Here is a 20,000-nt window from a genome sequence, read left to right as displayed (position 1 = left end):
ATCTTCTTCTTCAAATTCAAATGATGTACCATTAAAATTTTTAATGATTATTAATCCATTTAATAAAGTTTCACAAAAATTAGTACCAATGGTTAGAGAATTTTCAAATAAATTAAATATACCAGTTGATGTAATTTTAAATCCACCTGTATCATTATCAGAATTACCATTAAAGACTTATTATACTTATGTTATTAAGCTATCAAGTGAATTTAATAATGAAAATGTACTTTATAATCAACCATTAGGTATTGCAACTGATATTCCAGAGGATCGTGTTGTAACATTGGCTTTGGATATACCATCAAGTTGGTTAGTTCAACCAATCATTGCCAAGTATGATCTTGATAATATTCGTCTAAAAGATTTAGGTGATGAACAAGTTTTAACTGCAGTTTATGAATTGGAGAATATAGTTATCGAGGGTAGTGCCAATGATATGACAACTGATAACGCTCCAGCAGGTTTAGAATTATTATTAAACCCAATTTCAACACAAACAAATAAAACTCAAGATACTATAGTTATGAATAATTTCGGTTATTATCAATTGAAATCCAATCCTGGTATTTGGAAATTAACAATTGCTCCAGGTAGATCCTCTGATATAATGGATATGGTTGATCATCCAAATCAAAAAGAAAAGGAAACCTTTGTAATTGTACCACATCGTTTGGTTGTAATCGATAGTTTATATCAATCATTATCATCTCTATCGGTGGTTCGTAAAGCTGGTCAAGAATTAAGACCAATACTTCAACCAATTGATGAATATGAAAAACAAAAAGAACAAGAAAAAGAACAAAAATTAAAACAAAATAGTAGTGGCTTCTTTTCAAATCTTTTCAGTTCAAAGAATGACGCAACAGATAGTGTCGCTACTCATCAAAAGAAATCAAATTTAGATACAATTCATATTTTTTCAGTTGCAAGTGGTCATCTTTATGAAAGATTTTTAAAGATTATGATGTTATCCGTCGTAAAGAATACTGAATCACCAATTAAATTTTGGTTTTTAAAGAATTATTTATCACCAGCTTTTAAAGAATTCATACCAGAGATGGCAAAAGAGTATGGTTTCCAATATGAGTTGGTAACTTATAAATGGCCATGGTGGTTACGTAAACAAACTGAAAAACAAAGAATCATTTGGAGTTATAAGATCCTCTTCCTTGATGTACTCTTCCCATTGGATGTACCAAAGATTATTTTCGTTGATGCTGATCAAGTAGTTCGTACCGATTTGAAAGAACTTTGGGATATGGATCTCCATGGCGCCTCATTAGGTTACACACCATTTTGTGACTCAAATAAGGATACCGAAGGTTTCAGATTCTGGAAATCTGGTTATTGGAGACAACATTTAGCTGGTCGTTCCTATCATATCTCTGCTCTCTACGTCGTTGATCTTGTTAGATTCCGTCGTTTAGCAGCTGGTGATCAACTTAGAGCAACCTATGATCAATTATCGCGTGATCCAAATAGTTTAGCCAATCTTGATCAAGATTTACCAAATTATCTTCAACATTATGTTAGAATTCATTCGTTACCACAAGAATGGTTATGGTGTGAAACTTGGTGTGATCAAGAATCAAAATCAAAAGCTAAAACCATTGATCTTTGTAATAATCCTCTCACAAAAACTCCAAAACTTGAAAATGCTGTTAGAATCATTGATGAATGGACAACACTTGATAATGAAGCAAAAGAATTTGAATTAAAAATTGATCAATCAAAACATCATCGTCAAATTGAATTAGATCATCAAAATCAATTACCAAATTCAAAACCAATTGAAAATATTGATGATATTTTATTAAATTTAGCTGAATCTCAAAAAGATTTATTTTAAACAAAACAATAATAATAAAAAAATAATAAAAAATATTTTATTTTTAAAAAAATATTATACTATATTATATTTTATTTTATTTTTTATTTTTTTATTTTATTTTATTTTATTATTATTATTATTTTAATCAACTTTTTTTAAAACTAAACAAGTTCTTGATGGAATATAAATTAATAAAGAATATTTTCTATCATGCCATGGTTTATCTTCAGTATAATGATAATTATCTTTACCAATACGAACATGACCACCAAATTCTTTACGATCAGAATCTAAAACATTTATAAATTTACCTGGTACACCAGAACCAATTCTATAATCAGAGAAACTTTTAGATGGATGAAAGTTAAAGATAAAGATAAGAGAAGCACGTTCGAAAACTATGATTTTATCATCTTCATGTTTCAAAGAGATATAAGCGAAATCGGAAGATAACCAACGGAATTCTTGTTCAGCTTTATTCATTGCAATATCAAAGTCACGTAATTGTTTATATCTTAATAATGGATTTCTATAGAGGTCCCATCTACGACGAGCATGATGTAAACTATTGTTATTACCTTCACGTGGGAAATCCACCCATTCTGGGTGACCAAACTCGTTACCCATAAAATTTAGATAACCATCACCACCCAATGAAGAAGTGATCAAACGAATCATCTTATGTAAAGACATACCACGATCAATGATTGGAGTCTCTTCGGTTGTGACAGACATATTTGTATACATTTCCTTATCCATTAACCAGAATGCCAAAGTTTTATCACCCACCAATGATTGATCATGTGATTCGGCGTATGCTATATTCTTCTCCTTGTAACGACGATTCGATAGCATGTGAGCGATAGTACCCATATTCCAATCTTCATCTTTTTTCTCCTTGACCAATTCGATCCATTTATCAGGTATACCCATAGCTAAACGGTAATCGAAATCACCACCACCCTCACTAAATGGACGACAAAGTGTTGCTAAACCAGTGACTTCCTCTGCGATGGTGACAATTGATGGATTCAATGTGTGGAGCATAACATTTGCCAAAGTGAGATAATTTAACGCATCCTCGTCGACAGCACCACCGAAATAGTCGTCGTATGAGCATGCTGGTGATAAACCATGATGAGTGTAAATCATGCTTGTTACACCATCGAATCTGAATCCATCGAAATGATACTCGTCAACGTAGAAACGTAAATTCGATAAAAGGAATCTCATCACCTCCCAATTGCCATAATTGAATAATCTGCTATCCCACAACTCATGATTTCCACGACCACCCGAGTGAAAGTAATGATGATCGGTGCCGTCCAATTGATTGAGACCGTCCAACACATTCTTTGATGCATGGCTATGAACAACGTCTAAAAACACCAACAATCCCATCTCGTGTGCTTTATCAATCATCTCTTTCAACTCCTCCGGTGTGCCAAATCTACTGCTGATTGCAAAGAAATTTGTCACTTGATAACCAAACGATGCATAATAGGCATGCTCCATAACTGCCATCAACTGAATACAATTGTATCCCAACTCCTTCACCATTGGTAATACAGTATCCTTGAATTTACTGTATGTTGATATCTCTGGTAATTCACTTGACATACCAACATGTGCTTCATAAATTCTCAACTCTGTTGGTTTCATTGGTGATTTATTCTTAAATACATATTGTTTACTTGGATTCCAAAATACACCATCAAATACTGGATTCTCTTTGGTTTGTTCAACTCTTTTAATCCATGCTGGTATTCTATAATCAAAATTACCATTTGCTAATTTTAAATAAATCTAAAAAAAAAAAAAAAAAAAAACCCAATTAGAATCAAAAAATAAAAATAAAAATAAAATAAAATAAAATAAAAACTTACTTTAATTTTTGAACCATGTGGAATTGCACATTCACCATTTGAATTATTTGGAATGAAAATACTCCATCTACCATAATTATCTCTTTCAAGTGGATGACTTGTTTTATTCCATTGATCTGTATGGATTTCAAATTTTTAAAATAATTAATTTTAATTTTATTTTATTTTTTTTTTTTTTATATATATTTTTTTTTTTATTTTATTTTATTTTATTTTATTTTATAAAAAAAAAATAAAAATAAAATTAATTTTTTTTAAAAATTTAAAAATACATACTGAAATCACCAACTAAATAAACTTCATGAGCAGATGGTAACCATTCTCTATAGTTTACACCATCTTTTGTAACATTGAAACCAAAGTATTCATATCCTTGAGAAAATTTTAATAAACTACCTTCACTTTCTTCCAATTTTTGAATGGTATTTTTAACTTGATTATGTCTTCTTTTAATTACTTCTTTATATGGTTCCAACCATGGATCATCATGAATAACCTTTGTACCATCTGTTGCTTTACTATAATCTAATTTTTTTTTTTTTTTTGATTTTTTTAAAAAAAAAAAAAAATTTTAACCAAAAAAGGTTAGTCCTATTATTTAAAGTAAAAAAAATAAAAAAATAAAAAATAAAAAAAGCCAAAAAATAAAAAAAAATAAAAAAATAAAAAAAAATAAAAAAATAAAAAAAAATCTGAGAATTAAAAAAAAATAAAAAAAAAAAAATAAAAAAAAAATTAATAAATTTGAATAACCTACCAGTCATATTATATTTGAATAGGTTGAGAGTGTATAAAAAAAAGGAATAAAATGTAAACTTGATATTATTAAATATTAAACCCAAAAAAAAAAAAAAAAAAAAAAAAAAAAAAATTAAAAAAAATTAAAAAAAAAAAATAAAATAAAATAAAAATAAAAATGTGTGTTCAAAAAAAAAAAAAAAAAAAAATTAATAAAATTAAAATTTAAAATAAAAATTTTTTTTTTTTTTTTTTATTGATTCCCCTATGAAAGTTGTTTTTTTTTAAACCCGTGAAAAAATAACCCCGTAAAATCAATTTAACAATGATTGAAAATATCTAAATCAAAAAAAAAAAACTATTTTTTTATTTTTATTAAATTTTTTTTTTTTTTTTTTTTTTTTTTTGTAATTTGATCTATTTTATTTTATTTTTTAGGCATTTCATAATTTATGTGTTGACGGTTATTTGCAGGGTTAGACGATTGAACTTTTTTATTACTATTTGATAATTCATCTCTTAAACTATTTATTTCCTTTTCTTTTCTTTGTATTTCTAATAATGATGTCTTAAACAAGCATGAAATGTTTTTTAATAATATTTCATTTACTTTTTTGGAATGTCATCTTTTTTTTTTTTTTTAAAATTTTATTTTTTATTTTCAACAATTGTTTAATTTTTTATTTATTATTTTTTTTTAAAATAAAATAAAAAAAAATAAAATAAATTAATATTATGTTTTGTTTTTAGTTTTATTTTTTTTATTTTTTTATTTTTCTATTATATAAATATATAACTGAAATTATATTTAATTTTACTTACTTGTTTAGATAGAGTTTCAATTTCATTATCTTTTGATTCAATTTCTTTTTTGAGGTTTGAAATCTCTTTGAGATTATTTTCTATAATTTCTTCAAACTCTTTAATTTTATTATGATGATCTTCTTTTAATGTTGGTGATTGTGAATTTTCATCAGATTGTTTCATATCATTTTCTTGATCATTTTCACTTTCAATTATAATATCAGCATATATATCGTCGACATTCATTCATTTATTTATTTATTTATTTATTTTTAACTTGTATTTTTGTTTTTGAATCTGAAAAAATTTATTAATTTAAAAAAAAAAAAAAAAAAACTTTTTATTCCCTGGTTTTTCATTAAAAAAAAGTGGTTTTGTGTGTTTAAAACAAAATAAAATAAAATTAAATTGAAAAAAAGTAAAAATTTTTTTTTTTTTTTTTTTTATTTTTTTTATTTTAATTTAAAATTTTATTTGTATACATATAAACCTTTTTTTTTTTATTTTTTTATTTTTTTTTTTTTGAAAATGGTTAGTAACAAAGATGGAAATGAAGAGTTAATTATTGAATATTTAAATGAATATGAACAATTAACAATATTAAGAGACCAATTTAATGAAAACTTAAAAAATGTAAATATATAAATTTATCACTTTTTTTTTTTTTTTTTTTTTTTGAATTAATAATTCCGTAATACTAACATCTACAAAAAAAAAAAAAAATACATATATATAGGGTTATTTTCTAATAAGCAAATCTAAATACTCAATGGGTCAAAAATCATTAGGTGAATTACAATATCCAGAAAATATGAAACCATTGTTTAATGTGAAAATGTACATTTTTAGACATATATGATTTTAGTTTGGTATTTTTCCTTATTTATTAATATATATAATTTTTACAACATTTAAACATAAATATATACATATATAGAGAAGATTGTAAATATAGTTATGACACAAAAGATGATACTTTTTTATCTATACAATATAATGACAACAATAAACAGGCAAAATCAAATAATGATAGCAGCATAGGTAATAATAAAAATAGTAAAGAACAATCATCATCAACGACAACAACAACTAGAAGAAGAAATGTAAATTCAAAAGAACCAATTATTAAAACCTCATCAAATGGAGTTACCACAATGGGTTCATTAGAATCATTATTAAATAATTGTTCAACTAATGATAATTCAAGTGATGATGACGATGATGACGAATCAGATACAGATGAAGAGGATGAAGATAATGATAATAGTTTTGAAAATAATCCAAACTTAACTGAAGAGGAAAAACAAAAAATATTTCAAGAAAAAGTGAAAAAACAACAACAAAAAAAGAAATTAAAAGCAAATAAAAAAATTATAAGAAAAGATCCAATATATTGGTTTGGTATTTCAACTCCAACTTCTTTAAAACAATCTCAATCTTATTTTAAACAAGGTAAATAATTTTATTAATTTTAAAAAAATAATAATCAAAAAAAGAAAAATATTAATTTTTCATTTTTTTTTTTTTTTTCATTTTTTTTATAGCAATTAATCAATCAATTGAAATTTCAAATAAATTAATTAAAATGGAAATTATTTATAAAAAATATTGGGAACAAAATAGTTAACAATAATAATAATAATAATAATAATCAATAATAAAAAAGAAATAATTCCAAGATTTTTTTTTTTTTTTTTTTTTTTTTTTTTTTTTTTTTTTTTATTTTTTTTAAAATTACAATTTTATTTTATTATTTTTTTAATATTTACAATTTTATATACTATTACTAGACCCAATTGTGATTAATTTAAAGATAACTAAAACTTTTATTTTTTTGAAATAATATTTTAATGTTTTTATTTTTTTTTTTTTTTTACAGAGTGAATTAATACAAATAAAAATAAAAACAAAACAAAACAAAACAAAACAAAACAAAATAAAATAAAATAAAATAAAATTTCCATTATTGGATATAAAAAAAAACTTATTTTTTTATTTTTAATTTTTTTGAAATACTTGAAAATAAATAATTTTTTATTATCCCACACCTGATAACCTTTTATTAACTTCTTGTAGTTTCGATAAAAGAGTCACCCTTTGGTCAAATATTTCTGATTAAAAATAAAAAAAAAAACAATAAATTAAAACAACATTTTTTTAATTTTGTGTGTGAGTGTGTGGTTAAAAATTTTTTATTTTTTTATTTTATTTTTTATTCTATCAAAAGAATTAATTAATTGATGTGGGTCATAATGTGTGAATTATTATTATTAATTTATTTGTTTAATTAATAATCTATAAAAAATTATAAATTTGAGATTAAATTTATGCTGTCCAAACTTTTAATGTTCTACTACCAATGTTGGTAACATTCAATCTGGAACCACCAAAACTTCTACTAAAGGAAGTTTCTCCATTAACATCATTATCTTCATCTGGTGATGCACTTTATTTCCAGAATAAAAAAAAATAATATAAAATGAAAAAAATAATTAGAATGTTAGTTTTAAAGTGCGAAACAAAGGGGGGGTGATTTTTTTTTTTTTTTTTTTTTTTGCAAATTAAAAAAGTCATACCCAGCTTGCATACGAACTCTTCCTCTTCCACCTCCTACAACTTGTACATGTACTGTTGTTGATCTTGGCCATGCCCTATTAATAAAAAAAAAAAAAAAAAAAAAAGTTTAGAAAAAAGTAATAATAATTGTAAATTAACAGGAAAAAAGGACAATTCTAAAAAAAAATTATTACCAAGTTGGGATACCACCGTGATTTTTTCCTGGTTCAATAGTCCATGGCTTATAAAATTTATAAAAAAATACTATTAGTTAGTTTTTATTAATTTTTTATTTTTTTTTATTTATTATTTTTTTTTCACAAACATACTCCTGCCATTTTATGATTATATTAATTATATATTAAAAAAAATTTTAAAAATAAATGTTTGTGTAATGAAAATGAAAAATTAGTTTTGTTTTTTTTTTTTTTTTTTTTAATCTAATTTATACTCTTTTAAAAAAAAAAAAAAAAAAATAAAAAATAAATTGAAGTAATTTGAATCAAAATTGAATTAAAAAATATACTAATTATTAGTATTGTATTATAATAATAATAAATATGGTAGATGACAAATAAAAATGTATTCTTGCATTAATCTAACCACCACACAATTATTAAATTGTAATTTACATCTATTTTAGAAAAAAAAAAAAAAAAAAAAAAAAAAAAAAAAAAATAATAATAATATTATATTTATATATTTATTTTTATTTTTATTTTTACCACCCAATTAAATAATTATTATTTATTTCATTTTTTTAAATTATTATAAAATAATAAATATACGCAAATTATTATTTTTTTGAGTTATTATACCACCCCCCAATTTATTGTATAGCTTTATTTATTATTATCATTATTATTTTAAGATCCCAACCTTAAATTTGTTGTTAAATATAATGAAAAGTTTTTTTATTTAAAAAATTTCAAAAAAAAATTTGAAAAAAATTAATTGTTAAAAAGTTGATCTTAAAGCAAACCTTCTAAGTTAAACCTTTGTCAACTGTAAATATTTTTCATTTTACTTAATTAAATATATAATTTTTTTTTTTTTTAAACAATGAAAAATAATAATAGTTTCAAAATAAATAATTCTGATTTTCAAAAAAAATTAAAATAAAAAATAAATAATTTATTTATTTTATTTTAATTTAAATTTTATATTTTTTTTTTTTTGGTAATTTGAAATGTTGTTATTTTTTTTTTTTATGATTATCCCACAAAGTTCAATTTATTTCAAAATAAACACTTTTTTAAAATTAAAAGTATATGTAAATAATAAGTTGACCTTACAGCAAATATCACAGATTAAAAACCCTGTCAACTGTCCATTGTAATTATTTTCAAATTTTTTATTAGCAATTTTCTATTCATCATAAGTTTCCTATTATTGTTAAATATCCAAACCAAGATCTAGCAAATGATTTAATAATATCTTAAAAAAAAAAAAGAAAAAAAAAAAGAAAAAAACCATCTTCCTATCTTTTTCAAAATTTAATAAACATTTTAAATCATTAAAAAAAATGAAAAATAAAAATTAAAAATATATATTAAAAAATAAAAAAATAAATAAATATATAAATATAAAAAAAAACAATAATTTACTATTCACGTGGAGTTTTTTAAGACCAATTAAAAGAATTTCCTTGGGTTTTATTTTTTAAATGATACTTTTTTATTGTTTTTTAAAATGTTTTTGTTTTTTTTTTTTTTAATATCCAGTATTTCAAAATGTTTTAAAAAAAGTATTTCTTTGTGTTTATTAGGTGTTGGATCGTTTGACATGCTACTCCGCCTATTCAAAAGGGAATTTCTTTAATTTGAAATGAGATTGACAAATTAAAGAAAGGACTATTAAGACTTGAATCACCATCAATGATGAGTTTGCTCACCATCTCTATAATTACCGAGTTTTTCAGTCCTTTTCCGACTTAAACATGGTTTCAATAAATTAAATAATTAAAGGTTCGGTTTCATTTTTTATTTTTTTTGTGGATTGTTTTGTGTGTATAAAAGTATTTTAATATTGAGTAGCCTCATTATAAAATAAATTCTGATCATGTTCAATGGGAAATATAAAAAAATAATTTCTTAATTAATAGATCCACAAAATAAAAATTAATAAATAAAAAATAAAAATAAAAATTCCATTATTTTAAAAAAAAAAAAAAAAAAATCCAATTTTGGTAATAAAATTTTGAGACAGCAACGGGGTTAAAAAAGTTGGTTGATTATCATCATTTTTTTTTTTTTTTTTTTTTTTTTTTTTAATCTCAATAATGAATTTATTAAAAAATTAAATAAAAATTATATTATTTTTAACATTTTTACATAATATTAATTTTTTATTTTATAAATATTGAAGTATTGGGTGGTCAATAAGGAAAAATTAACTGATGATTAATCAATTTTTTAATATTGTAGATGGTATTTGCCAGTTGATTCTAATCAACAAGTTTGTCATATAATGAGGGATCAAATACTTGAATCAAACCTGCATCAATTGGTAAAGCATCTCATATTTTCCAGACACATGGATCAAAAGAAAAAAATTAAAAGTATTAAATATTTATGAATAAAAATTAAAAAAGTAGATAATTATTTAAATGATTTTAAAAGGATTTTATTTTATTTTTATTACAATTTATAATAAATTAATATTATATACTATTACTATCATTATTACCACTATCATTACCACTATCATTACCACTATCATTACCACTATCATTATCTTCTTCTTCTTCTTCTTCTTCATTATCATTGGTATAATTATCATTATTATTTTGTAGTTCTAATTTCTCTTGTTCTTGTTGTTTTTGTAATCTTAAAAGTCTACCTCTTTCTTTTTCCTCTTCAGTATAAATTGGTAAAGTGAATTTACCTTCAATACATTGTTTAAAAGGTTTAGATAATGGTGTATAGTTTATATTATCATTATTATCTAAATTTACTAATTTCTTACAAATTGAACAAAATAAATTTTGATTATTTAAAGATTGATTTAATAGATTTTTAAATTTCTTTGGTAAAGGTTTTTTTATCCATGCCAAATGTTTCTCTCTTAAAGTTTCATTTAGACCAACATCTCTAACATATTTCATTAAATGATTGATTGAATTAAAGTTGGCAATATTGATTATGGCGTCTGGGTGTGGTAAGAATTCATCGATATTTGTAGCGCCTAAATAAATTGGAATTGTGCCAACACTTAGAGGTTCCCAAAGTTTTTCAGTTACATAATCTTCACATCTACTATTTTCAATGGCAACAACGAAATCATATTTTCTTAAAATTTTGAGTTTTTGTAATGACCTTAATAAAACGTTTGGACCATAGTTCACTTTTAGATCTTTATTATGTAAACATTTACCATAGGAATCGATGGTGGTGAATCGCATCATTTGTTTAACTAATTTAGTTCTACCTAATTTTTGATTCCTACAATTACCTGCCATCCACATTATATTGGAGTCCCTTTTCTTTGGTATTTCTTTTAATTTACCAAATTTAAATAAATAAGAATAATGATCTGAACCTTTGAATGGCACAGGTCCGTATGGTGTATAAATATGTGACGATTGGATATCTTTTTCTTCATATTCTTCATCACTAACACCAGCACCATATTTTTGATAATCATTTAATGGATACCCAATCGTGACATTATAATTCAATGATAAATGTGTATCATCATTTTCAAGTGGATACATTGATGGTGATTCCATTGACCAACCAAAGAATAATTGTTTCTCTGAAGTCCTATGAACACTTGTATAACTACGATTATAATTCTTTTTAGTAGTTCTTGGTATAAAATATAAAATACCATCAGATTCATTAGCTAATGAAATATCCGTTGTAAATCCACATTGTGGTTGATTTGTTATTGATGTACACTCACTAAACGATTTCATATAAGTATCTTCATTAAATAATTTATAATCTAAAATTAATAATAACTTTTTTTTACTTTTATTTAAGTTTTCTAAACCTTTATTATTTTTATTATTTTGAGTTTTTGTTATTGTTGTTGTCGTTTTACAATTTGAATCTATAAGGTTTGGATCTTCATATATTAATGCAATATTTATTAAAAGTAATAAACAAGTTGATATTATCACTATTTTTAACAATATACTATATGAATTTCTTAAACTTTTCATTTCATTATTTAGATATTTATAAATTAATTTATATTTTAATTATTTGTATCTTTTTTTTTTCTTTTTTTTTTCTGAAAAAACGAATAGGTTTTTTTTTTTTTTTTTTAAAAAAATATAAAAAAAATAAAAAAAAAAATAAAATAAAAAAAAAAAAGATATTTTCTTTTTTCTTTGGAACTTTATATCTAAAAATTTTTATTTTTATTTTTATTTTTATTTTTTTAAACACTGTTGAGAGTTTTCGTTTGAAAAAAAAATTAAAAAAAAAATTAAAAAAAAAAATAAAATAAAAAAAAAAACTAATCGGAATTAAACCGACAAAATAAGATCTTTTTTTACGAGCTTGTTTTAAAATAAAATGATTATTAATTGTTTTATTAATTTTATTATTACTTATTTTTTTTTCATTAGAATATTTTGATTAAACATTTTATAAAACTTTTATTTATTATTTTTTTTTTTTTACAATATTTATTATAATAAGAATTTTTTATTTTTTTTTAGTAAAACAATGGTGTGTGGTAATAAAAATTAAGATTTATAATTTTTTCATTTTTTATTTAAATGTAATTTTCTCTTTTTTTCCAAAATATTATTTTTTTTTATAATATTTACAATGTAATTTTTATTTTTTTGCTCTTAATTTAAATAGATTGTTTAATAATCAAAAGGTTCATCTTAAACTTCAATATGAATAAATCATAAACATCTTAATTTCCCATTCTCATATTTTCCAGTTTGGAATTTTTGGGTTTTTAAAAAAAATAAAATAAAATGAAAATAATCCAGAATTATAAAAAAGAAATAATAAACGAATAAATTGATTTTTTTTTTTTTTTTTTTTTTTTTTTGTTAAATAAATAGTTTGTTTTTTTTTTTTTTTTTTTTTTTTTTTTTTTTTTTTATTAAAGGTTGTGTACAATTGTTTAGTTTTTTTTTTTTTTTTTAATAATTAATTATTATTACTACTCTTATAATATTTTTTTAAAGTATCAAAACCATTATTATTACCAATATTATGATTTGAAGAATTTGATAAAAAGTTTGAACCAGAAGAAATTGAACTATTTGCATTTGATTGATTAGTTTCTCTTGGTTCACGAATTAAAGAGAGTTGATATAATTCAGAAGGAGTTGAAGAAGGTAATTCAGTGAGAAGAGTATGAATTGGTTCAACCACAGGGAATTCATATTTTGTTTGTTGTTGACATTGTTGAACCTCTGAAATTACTCTACAAATGAGTTCTCTCTTTTGGAAATTGATTAGATTATTTATTTTATCGGGATTACCATCTTCCATAAAAGTTAGATCGGAAAGGATAACAGGTAAATAAGGAAGTAATGGTGGATTTTTTGAAACACTTCTGTAGTTTTTATAAGAACCACTTGAATTCATTAATTTCTCCAAACTATTATAAATCGATAAAGAATTTGGAGATAACAAAGCAAAGGTTTTCTTTAATCTTAGGATAGGTGCAGTATTTAAACCTGTGAAAATGGCTAACAAAGTATTGAAATTATTCATTTCTCTTAGATATTTTGAGATTAAAATGAACTTTTCAAATACTTTAACACGCTCTTCAATATCTTCTTGCCAAAGAATTTGTGAAGAAACCCAAAATGAGAATTTATTTGCCCTATTGATCATTTCTATAACATTTGGTGATTTAAATTTCAATGAATCCTTATTCCATGATTGATCCAATAGTTCAGTTGGTTGAATCTTTGAAAAGATATTGAAATCTATAAGAGTTAATTGTCTAGCGATCTCTGATTCATTTAATAGTAAAAAGAGGGCAGTTGGTGATTTTTGACCATCTGGTATCATTAATTCTGGGAAAGTTAAATGATTGGTTGATCTTTCCTTTGAAAGTGAACGTTCGGCCTCTTTCTTTTTAATTAAACCACCTAAAATAACCGCTAAATCATTATTATTATCCATTAGTAAACGAGTTCTAAACTCTTTTAGTTGACCAATTAGTTGATCATCGAAATCATTGAAATTTCTTTCTATCCAAGTTTGCATAAATGAAACCACACGTAATTGAGTTGTTGCTCTAACATCTGGTTTCTCATCCAAAGGTACATTATAACGTTGAATCAATTTCTCCATTAATTTCCAAGGATTTGTAAATGATTGATAGGTGAGTAAAAACGTTTTAGTATAACGTGATATATCATGTTTATTATCTTGAGTTAATGCTGAAATTAATTTATTTAATGTACCAGCTTTTGGAACGTAACGACCTGTTTTACTACCTTCATCAGAGATCCAACCAAATGTTAATGGACTATCAGCCTCCTCCCAAATATTTGTATCCTCTGTATCATCGATAGTTGGTACTTCGACATCATCTTGAATGTTGGTATTGGTTGAAATGTAAATTTTATTCTCCACTGCATCCAATAATGATACCAATGAATCGATGAAACTCTTTGCCGATGCAAACAGTTGCAATTGTGAGCTTATATCCCATGGTTTAGCACTGATGCTTATTACAATGATTGTCATTTGAATTGCCAACACCCTAACACTATGACACAGGGAGTGAATTGATTTATCAAGATTCGATAGAATTGTATGTCTAAATAATTTAGTTGCCGCTGTTACCAATGTTGGATCACATTTACCACCTTTTGATTTCATGGTTGGAATGTGTTGTCTAATATTCTTTAAGAAAGTCATACAGAAAGAGGATGGGTCAATCTTACCAAAGTTTACCGATGATTGTAACATTGATTCCAAATGATCCAATGTCGATGAAAACAATGCTTTAATTTCACTACTTGTACCACCTGAATGATTAACAATGATTGACGCTTCAAAACATTTACTAACCAATTCAATAGCTTCCTCTGTGAACAAACTTGATGTACTAACCAAATGTTCACTTGCATCAATTTCATTTTGATTATCATAACCACTAATACCACTACCACCAACTAAATTATATGATGAAGATGATGACGATGATGAATCACCATTACCACCATTCAATTGATCTAAATATAAACTACTTAATGAACCTGTACTTGAATTTAATAACATATTAAATGGACTTGGTCCTTTCTTTCTAATTGTACCTAATTTTCGTGTAATCTTTGATTGAATAGATGATCTAGAATGTTCTTTACTATCATATGATCCATTTTCATACATTTTTCTAAGTGCTGGTGAAACTGGATCATATGAACTATTATTAATTGATGATAAATTATGACTATCTTTAGAATTTTCAGAATTTAAAATTGGTGAACAATCAGATGGTGTATTAATATTATTTGGTGATGTAGTTGATGATGATGACGATGATGATGATTCACTAACTTCATCATGATAATTCTTTATAACATTTCCAATTTGTTCAATTATATTAGAGATTACTTCACTATTTTGCATTTGAAATTCTTTTTCAAAACTTGGGAAATTCATTGAAATAATTGAAAGTATTTGTTTAGCTGATTCATGTTGAAATAATTTCTTTGATTTTGGTGTTTCAACTACAACACATGAATGTTTACCACTAACCAATCCAATTGTAAATGATCTTTCTTTCTTTGGTGTCATTAATCTATTTGATGAATTCATTGCAATTGAATTTGATAATTTATTTGGTGTTGTTGGTATTTGTTGCTGTTGTTGTTGTTGTTGTTGTATATTATTATTATTATTATTATTATTATTATTATTATTATTATTATTATTATTATTATTATTTATTGTTATTGTCGTTGTTGAAGTTGTGGTTGTTAATTTATCTTGTTGTTGTTGTTGATTATCAGAACCAATATCTAAACTATCAACTAAAATATTATTTTGAGAAGGACTTTTTGTAATTTTTGGAGATTCAACACCTGGTGAAGTTTCCATTGGTGAACTGTTTGTACTAGAATGAGATGATGAATTGGTTGTATTTGAATTATTTGATGGTGATGATGAATTGGATGAATCAAATCCTGGTAATGGTGTTCTCTTTTTATGAACAAACTTTGAAAATAATTTACCCAATGTTTTTTGTTTGTCAACAAAATTCTCTTTATTATTATTTTCATTCTGTTTATCATTTTGTGAAGTTGATGTTGGTGTTTGTGGTGTTGGTGTTGATGTTGATGGTGTACCTGTTGTTGGTGTTGCTGGTAATTGTTTATTTGGTGGGAAATTTGGTATTGTATTAACATTTGTTGTAATTGATGCTGTTGTTGATGTTGTTGTTGTTGTTGCTGCTGTTACTGATGATTCATTATTTCTTGGTGATGTAGTACCATTTTGTTGTTGTTGTTGCTGTTGTTGTTGATTTGCAACTGAATCTTTAACATCTTTTGGAATTACGATTTGATGTTGTTTTTCTTTTCTTTTTAATTGTTTATCTTGATCTGAAATTGATAATGATGATGAATTTGGTGATGTTGAGGTTGATGTTGATGTAGAGGTTGATGGAGATGTTGCTGTTGTTGTTGTAGTTGTTGCTTGAGGTAGTTGTATAGAATTTAAAGAATTTGAAAGATTTGATGATGATGATGATGATGATGATGATGTAGATTGTAATTGATTAATTAATAAAGGTGATTGTAATGGTTGTTGATTTGGTTGTTGTGAATGATTTGAAGATAATGAAGGTGTTGAAAATGAAGTTTGTAAATTATTAGTACTACTATTATTATAATTATTATTATTATTATTATGATTTTTAATTTCATGTGATAAAATACGTTCACTTGTACTACTTGTAAAACTTGGTGAAATTGATTTCTCTGGTGATACAACTGGTGATCTACCTAAAGATGACTCATCAACACCAAATTGTCTAAGATTCATTGAACTCTTTGAGATACTCTTTACAGAGTAAATGATTTTACGCATTGTATCATTAAATTTTTCAATTGCCAATTCCAATTGATCCTGATAGAATTGATCTGATTTATTCTTTATGGCTAATCTTGCAACTTGTACAACCGATACGAAATGTTCACTAAGATTCGTACCCAATGTTTTGTATCGTAATTCCTTGGATATGATAGCGATATTCTCAGAGATGATTCTTGCCGCTGTGACAATCTCTGGTGCTTGTTCACTATCACCACTCAATGATATCTCTTTGATCTTATTCATATTCAATATAATATTTGCTGTACCTCTATCAAAATTTGCAACACGTTCTGCTGATTCTGTAAATTTACCTAAATTGGGTGAACCTGGTGAATTCACTTTTGGTGATAATCCACCACTTAATAAATCTGATTGTGATGTTTTTAATGTAATTGGTGGTATAATAATTGGATCTGAACGTTGTTGTTGTTGTTGTTGTTGTAATAATTGTTGTTGTTGTTGTAGTAATTGTTGTTGTTGTTGTAATTGTTGTTGTTGTCTTTCTAATTCCTCTTGTTTTTGTTTTTGTTGTTCTGCTAATAATTGTTTTTTTAATTTCTCTTCTTTTTCTTTTTGATCATTTTTCTCTTTTTCTTCTTGGTGTTTTTGTTGTTGTTGTTGTTGTTGTTGTTGTTGTTGTTGTTGTTGTTGTTGTTGTTGTTGTTGTTGTTCTTGTTGTTTTTTTAATTCTTGTTCTTTTAATTGTTTTAAAATTAATTGTTCTTGTTCATATTGTTCTTGTTCTTTTTGTTGTTGTTCTTGTTCTTTTTGTTGTTGTTGATGAACAAGATCAACCTCATCCTCTAATTGTAAATCTGGATTATAATATAACTTTTCGAAATTACTACACGTTGCCATCGTATTCTTTATAGTTTTAATTGCCTCTCCTCTACATTTTGCAAAATTTGATGTTGTTAAATAATCACATGAATTTAAAATTAATGCCTAAATATTAAAATAATTATAAATTTTAATAATTTTTTTTTTTTTTTTTTTTTTTTTTTTTTTTTTTGAAGAGGGGAGAGGAGGAGTGAAGAAAAAAAAAAAAAAATTATAATAATAATAACATACTTGAGCAGCTTTAATTAAATCTTGACAAACTTGAAAGAAAATCTTTACAACTTCTTTAAAATGTGAATGATAATGAACTATTTGATCATATGAAATTGGACATTTATCAACGAAATATAATAAATTCCTTATATTATGTTCCAATGCCAATGATGATTCAATTAATATATTTTGTAAATTATCAGTATCTTTGGCTGTATCAATATTTGCAACAGTTTTTAATTCTATAATAATCTTTTTATTTATTCCCTCTAAATAATTGAAATATTCCTGAGGTCCTAAATTTGCAATTTCTTCTTCTTTCATTTTATTTTATTTAATTTTATTTTTTAAAATTTTTATTTTATTATTGGTAGTGTTACAAAAGAAATTATTTTTTTTTTTTTTTTTTTGTTTTGGAAAATAAATAAATATAATATAATATAATAATATATATATAAATTTGTTATGTTTTTTTTTTTTTTTTTTTTTTTTTTTTGATTATTGTTTTTTAATTATTTTTTTTTTTTTTTTTTTCTTCTTGATTATTATTTTTTTTTTATATATAATTATGTATATCCTTAAGAATTGTTTTTAAAAAATAAAAAAATAAATTTGGAAAAAAAAATAATTAAAATAATTGTATTATGCGTAAATCTAAAATTGAGAAAATAAATTAAATTATGTTAATAAAGATAATTATTATAAAATTTATTATTAGAATAGGAAATAAATGTAACAAATATGTTGAATTTTAAAAAATAAATAAAAATAAAAATAAAAATAAAAATAAAAATAAAATAATTATAAAAGTAGTCAATTATTATTATTAGCTCTATAATGTATTATTTATCTATTTGAAAAAAAAAATAATAATAATAATAATAATAATAATAATAATAATAATAATAATAATAATAATAATAATAATAATAATAATAATAATAATAATAAAAATAATAAAAGAAAAAAAAAATAAAAAAATAAAAAATAAAAAAAAGTGATAGAGTATATTTTTTTTTTTTTTTTTTTTTTTTTTATCAATCTCTTTTTTTAAAATTGTGATTTTATGATATGATGTATCAAAATGAATGCACACATAGAAAAAAATTTTTTTAAAAAAAAATAAATAAAAAGAAAAATTATTATTATTAACTAAAAAAAGCTAAGAAAAAAAAAAAAAAACCAATAACCCCCACGCCATCCCAAAACAAACACAAACCCACACCTCCTCAACATTATTAAGATTTATAAAATAGTAATATTGTTAATTACAACCACTACCATATATAATAACTTTATTTATTTATTGCTACTACTGCTATTATCTATCTTTAACAATTATTATTACCTCCACTATCTTTTTTTTTTTATTTTTTTAATGCATTAAATTGTGTGTTACAAATAAAAAAAATAAAAAAAAAAAATATTTTTGATCGGGTGGGGAGAAAAGGGAGATTAAATCATTATTTTTTTTTTTTTTTTTTTTTTTTTTTTTTTTTGTCCTCCTTACAATATAATTTTTTAAAATTTATCTACAAATATTAAACAATCCGATGAAAATAATGATGATGATAATAATTTGATAAGAGAATATTGTGATGTGTTTTTGATGAATTAGTTACACAAGATGATGATGATGAATGAACAAAAAATGTTGTTGAAATGAAATAAATAAATAATAAATAATAAATAATATAATATAATAAATAAATAATAATAATAATAATTTATTATTCACAGAAAAGAAAAGTTCTAATAAAATAACTACCTTTATTTGATTTTTTTTTTTTTTTTTTTTTGAATAATTTATTCTTTTTTCATTAATAAATATTTTTTTTTTGAGGAAAAAAAAGTATAAAAACAAATTATTATTGATTGTAAAGAAACATCAAATTTAATTATTTTTCTTTTTATTTTTTATTTTTATTTTTATTTTTTTATTGTGTGTTTAGTTAAATGTCAACTGAAAAAATAAATTGAAAAAAGTGGAAAAAAAAAAAAAAAAAAAAAAAAAAAAAAAAAAAAAAAAAAATTTAAAATTGGTTTTTAATTTTTCAAAAAAAAGTTTCAAATAATACCCATTTTAAAAATGAT

The 20,000-nt window shown here is 23.1% G+C and overlaps 7 protein-coding genes and 2 non-coding genes across 9 annotated transcripts in view; 4 read left to right on the top strand and 5 right to left on the bottom strand.

The window, feature by feature from the left end:
- The window catches only part of ggtA (UDP-glucose glycoprotein alpha-glucosyltransferase), a gene marked incomplete at both ends in the record, with an annotated part of 5,273 nt that extends 3,421 nt beyond the window's left edge, over positions 1-1,852 (top strand). The window contains one exon of the mRNA XM_638913.1: positions 1-1,852. This exon is cut by the window's left edge and continues 2,326 nt beyond it. Coding sequence (XP_644005.1) covers positions 1-1,852 — 1,852 coding nt within the window.
- Positions 1,853-1,975: 123 nt separating this feature from the next.
- Positions 1,976-4,484, bottom strand: glgB (1,4-alpha-glucan branching enzyme; the record flags this gene model as incomplete). Its single annotated transcript, XM_638912.1, has 4 exons — positions 1,976-3,640; positions 3,721-3,836; positions 3,997-4,245; positions 4,478-4,484. 4 exons carry the CDS (start codon positions 4,482-4,484, stop codon positions 1,976-1,978), a joined length of 2,037 nt encoding a protein of 678 aa, XP_644004.1.
- A 401-nt stretch (positions 4,485-4,885) lies between these two features.
- DDB_G0274835 (hypothetical protein) lies at positions 4,886-5,508 on the bottom strand (the record flags this gene model as incomplete). Its single annotated transcript, XM_638911.1, has 2 exons — positions 4,886-5,026; positions 5,281-5,508. 2 exons carry the CDS (start codon positions 5,506-5,508, stop codon positions 4,886-4,888), a joined length of 369 nt encoding a protein of 122 aa, XP_644003.1.
- Positions 5,509-5,790: 282 nt separating this feature from the next.
- DDB_G0274723 (hypothetical protein) lies at positions 5,791-6,889 on the top strand (the record flags this gene model as incomplete). Its single annotated transcript, XM_638910.1, has 4 exons — positions 5,791-5,895; positions 5,999-6,099; positions 6,200-6,714; positions 6,807-6,889. 4 exons carry the CDS (start codon positions 5,791-5,793, stop codon positions 6,887-6,889), a joined length of 804 nt encoding a protein of 267 aa, XP_644002.1.
- Positions 6,890-7,587: 698 nt separating this feature from the next.
- DDB_G0274299 (hypothetical protein) lies at positions 7,588-8,156 on the bottom strand (the record flags this gene model as incomplete). The annotated part of the gene is made up of 4 exons (XM_638909.1): positions 7,588-7,708; positions 7,839-7,913; positions 8,013-8,059; positions 8,148-8,156. 4 exons carry the CDS (start codon positions 8,154-8,156, stop codon positions 7,588-7,590), a joined length of 252 nt encoding a protein of 83 aa, XP_644001.1.
- A 626-nt stretch (positions 8,157-8,782) lies between these two features.
- Positions 8,783-8,826, top strand: r43. Its single transcript has one exon.
- Positions 8,827-9,102: 276 nt separating this feature from the next.
- On the top strand, positions 9,103-9,148 carry r42. The gene has a single exon.
- Positions 9,149-10,480: 1,332 nt separating this feature from the next.
- On the bottom strand, positions 10,481-11,986 carry fut3 (hypothetical protein; the record flags this gene model as incomplete). Its single annotated transcript, XM_638908.1, has 1 exon — positions 10,481-11,986. The coding sequence occupies one exon, from the start codon at positions 11,984-11,986 to the stop codon at positions 10,481-10,483; it is 1,506 nt and encodes a 501-aa protein (XP_644000.1).
- Positions 11,987-12,938: 952 nt separating this feature from the next.
- Positions 12,939-18,230, bottom strand: gefR (Ras guanine nucleotide exchange factor; the record flags this gene model as incomplete). Its single annotated transcript, XM_638907.1, has 2 exons — positions 12,939-17,798; positions 17,925-18,230. 2 exons carry the CDS (start codon positions 18,228-18,230, stop codon positions 12,939-12,941), a joined length of 5,166 nt encoding a protein of 1,721 aa, XP_643999.1.
- Positions 18,231-20,000: the final 1,770 nt, after the last annotated feature.

The sequence above is a fragment of the Dictyostelium discoideum genome (assembly GCF_000004695.1).
Source record: "Dictyostelium discoideum AX4 chromosome 2 chromosome, whole genome shotgun sequence".
Lineage (NCBI taxonomy): Eukaryota > Evosea > Eumycetozoa > Dictyosteliales > Dictyosteliaceae > Dictyostelium > Dictyostelium discoideum.
Note: the sequence above shows the minus strand (reverse complement) of the source record. Positions and strands in the feature narration are given on the sequence as shown.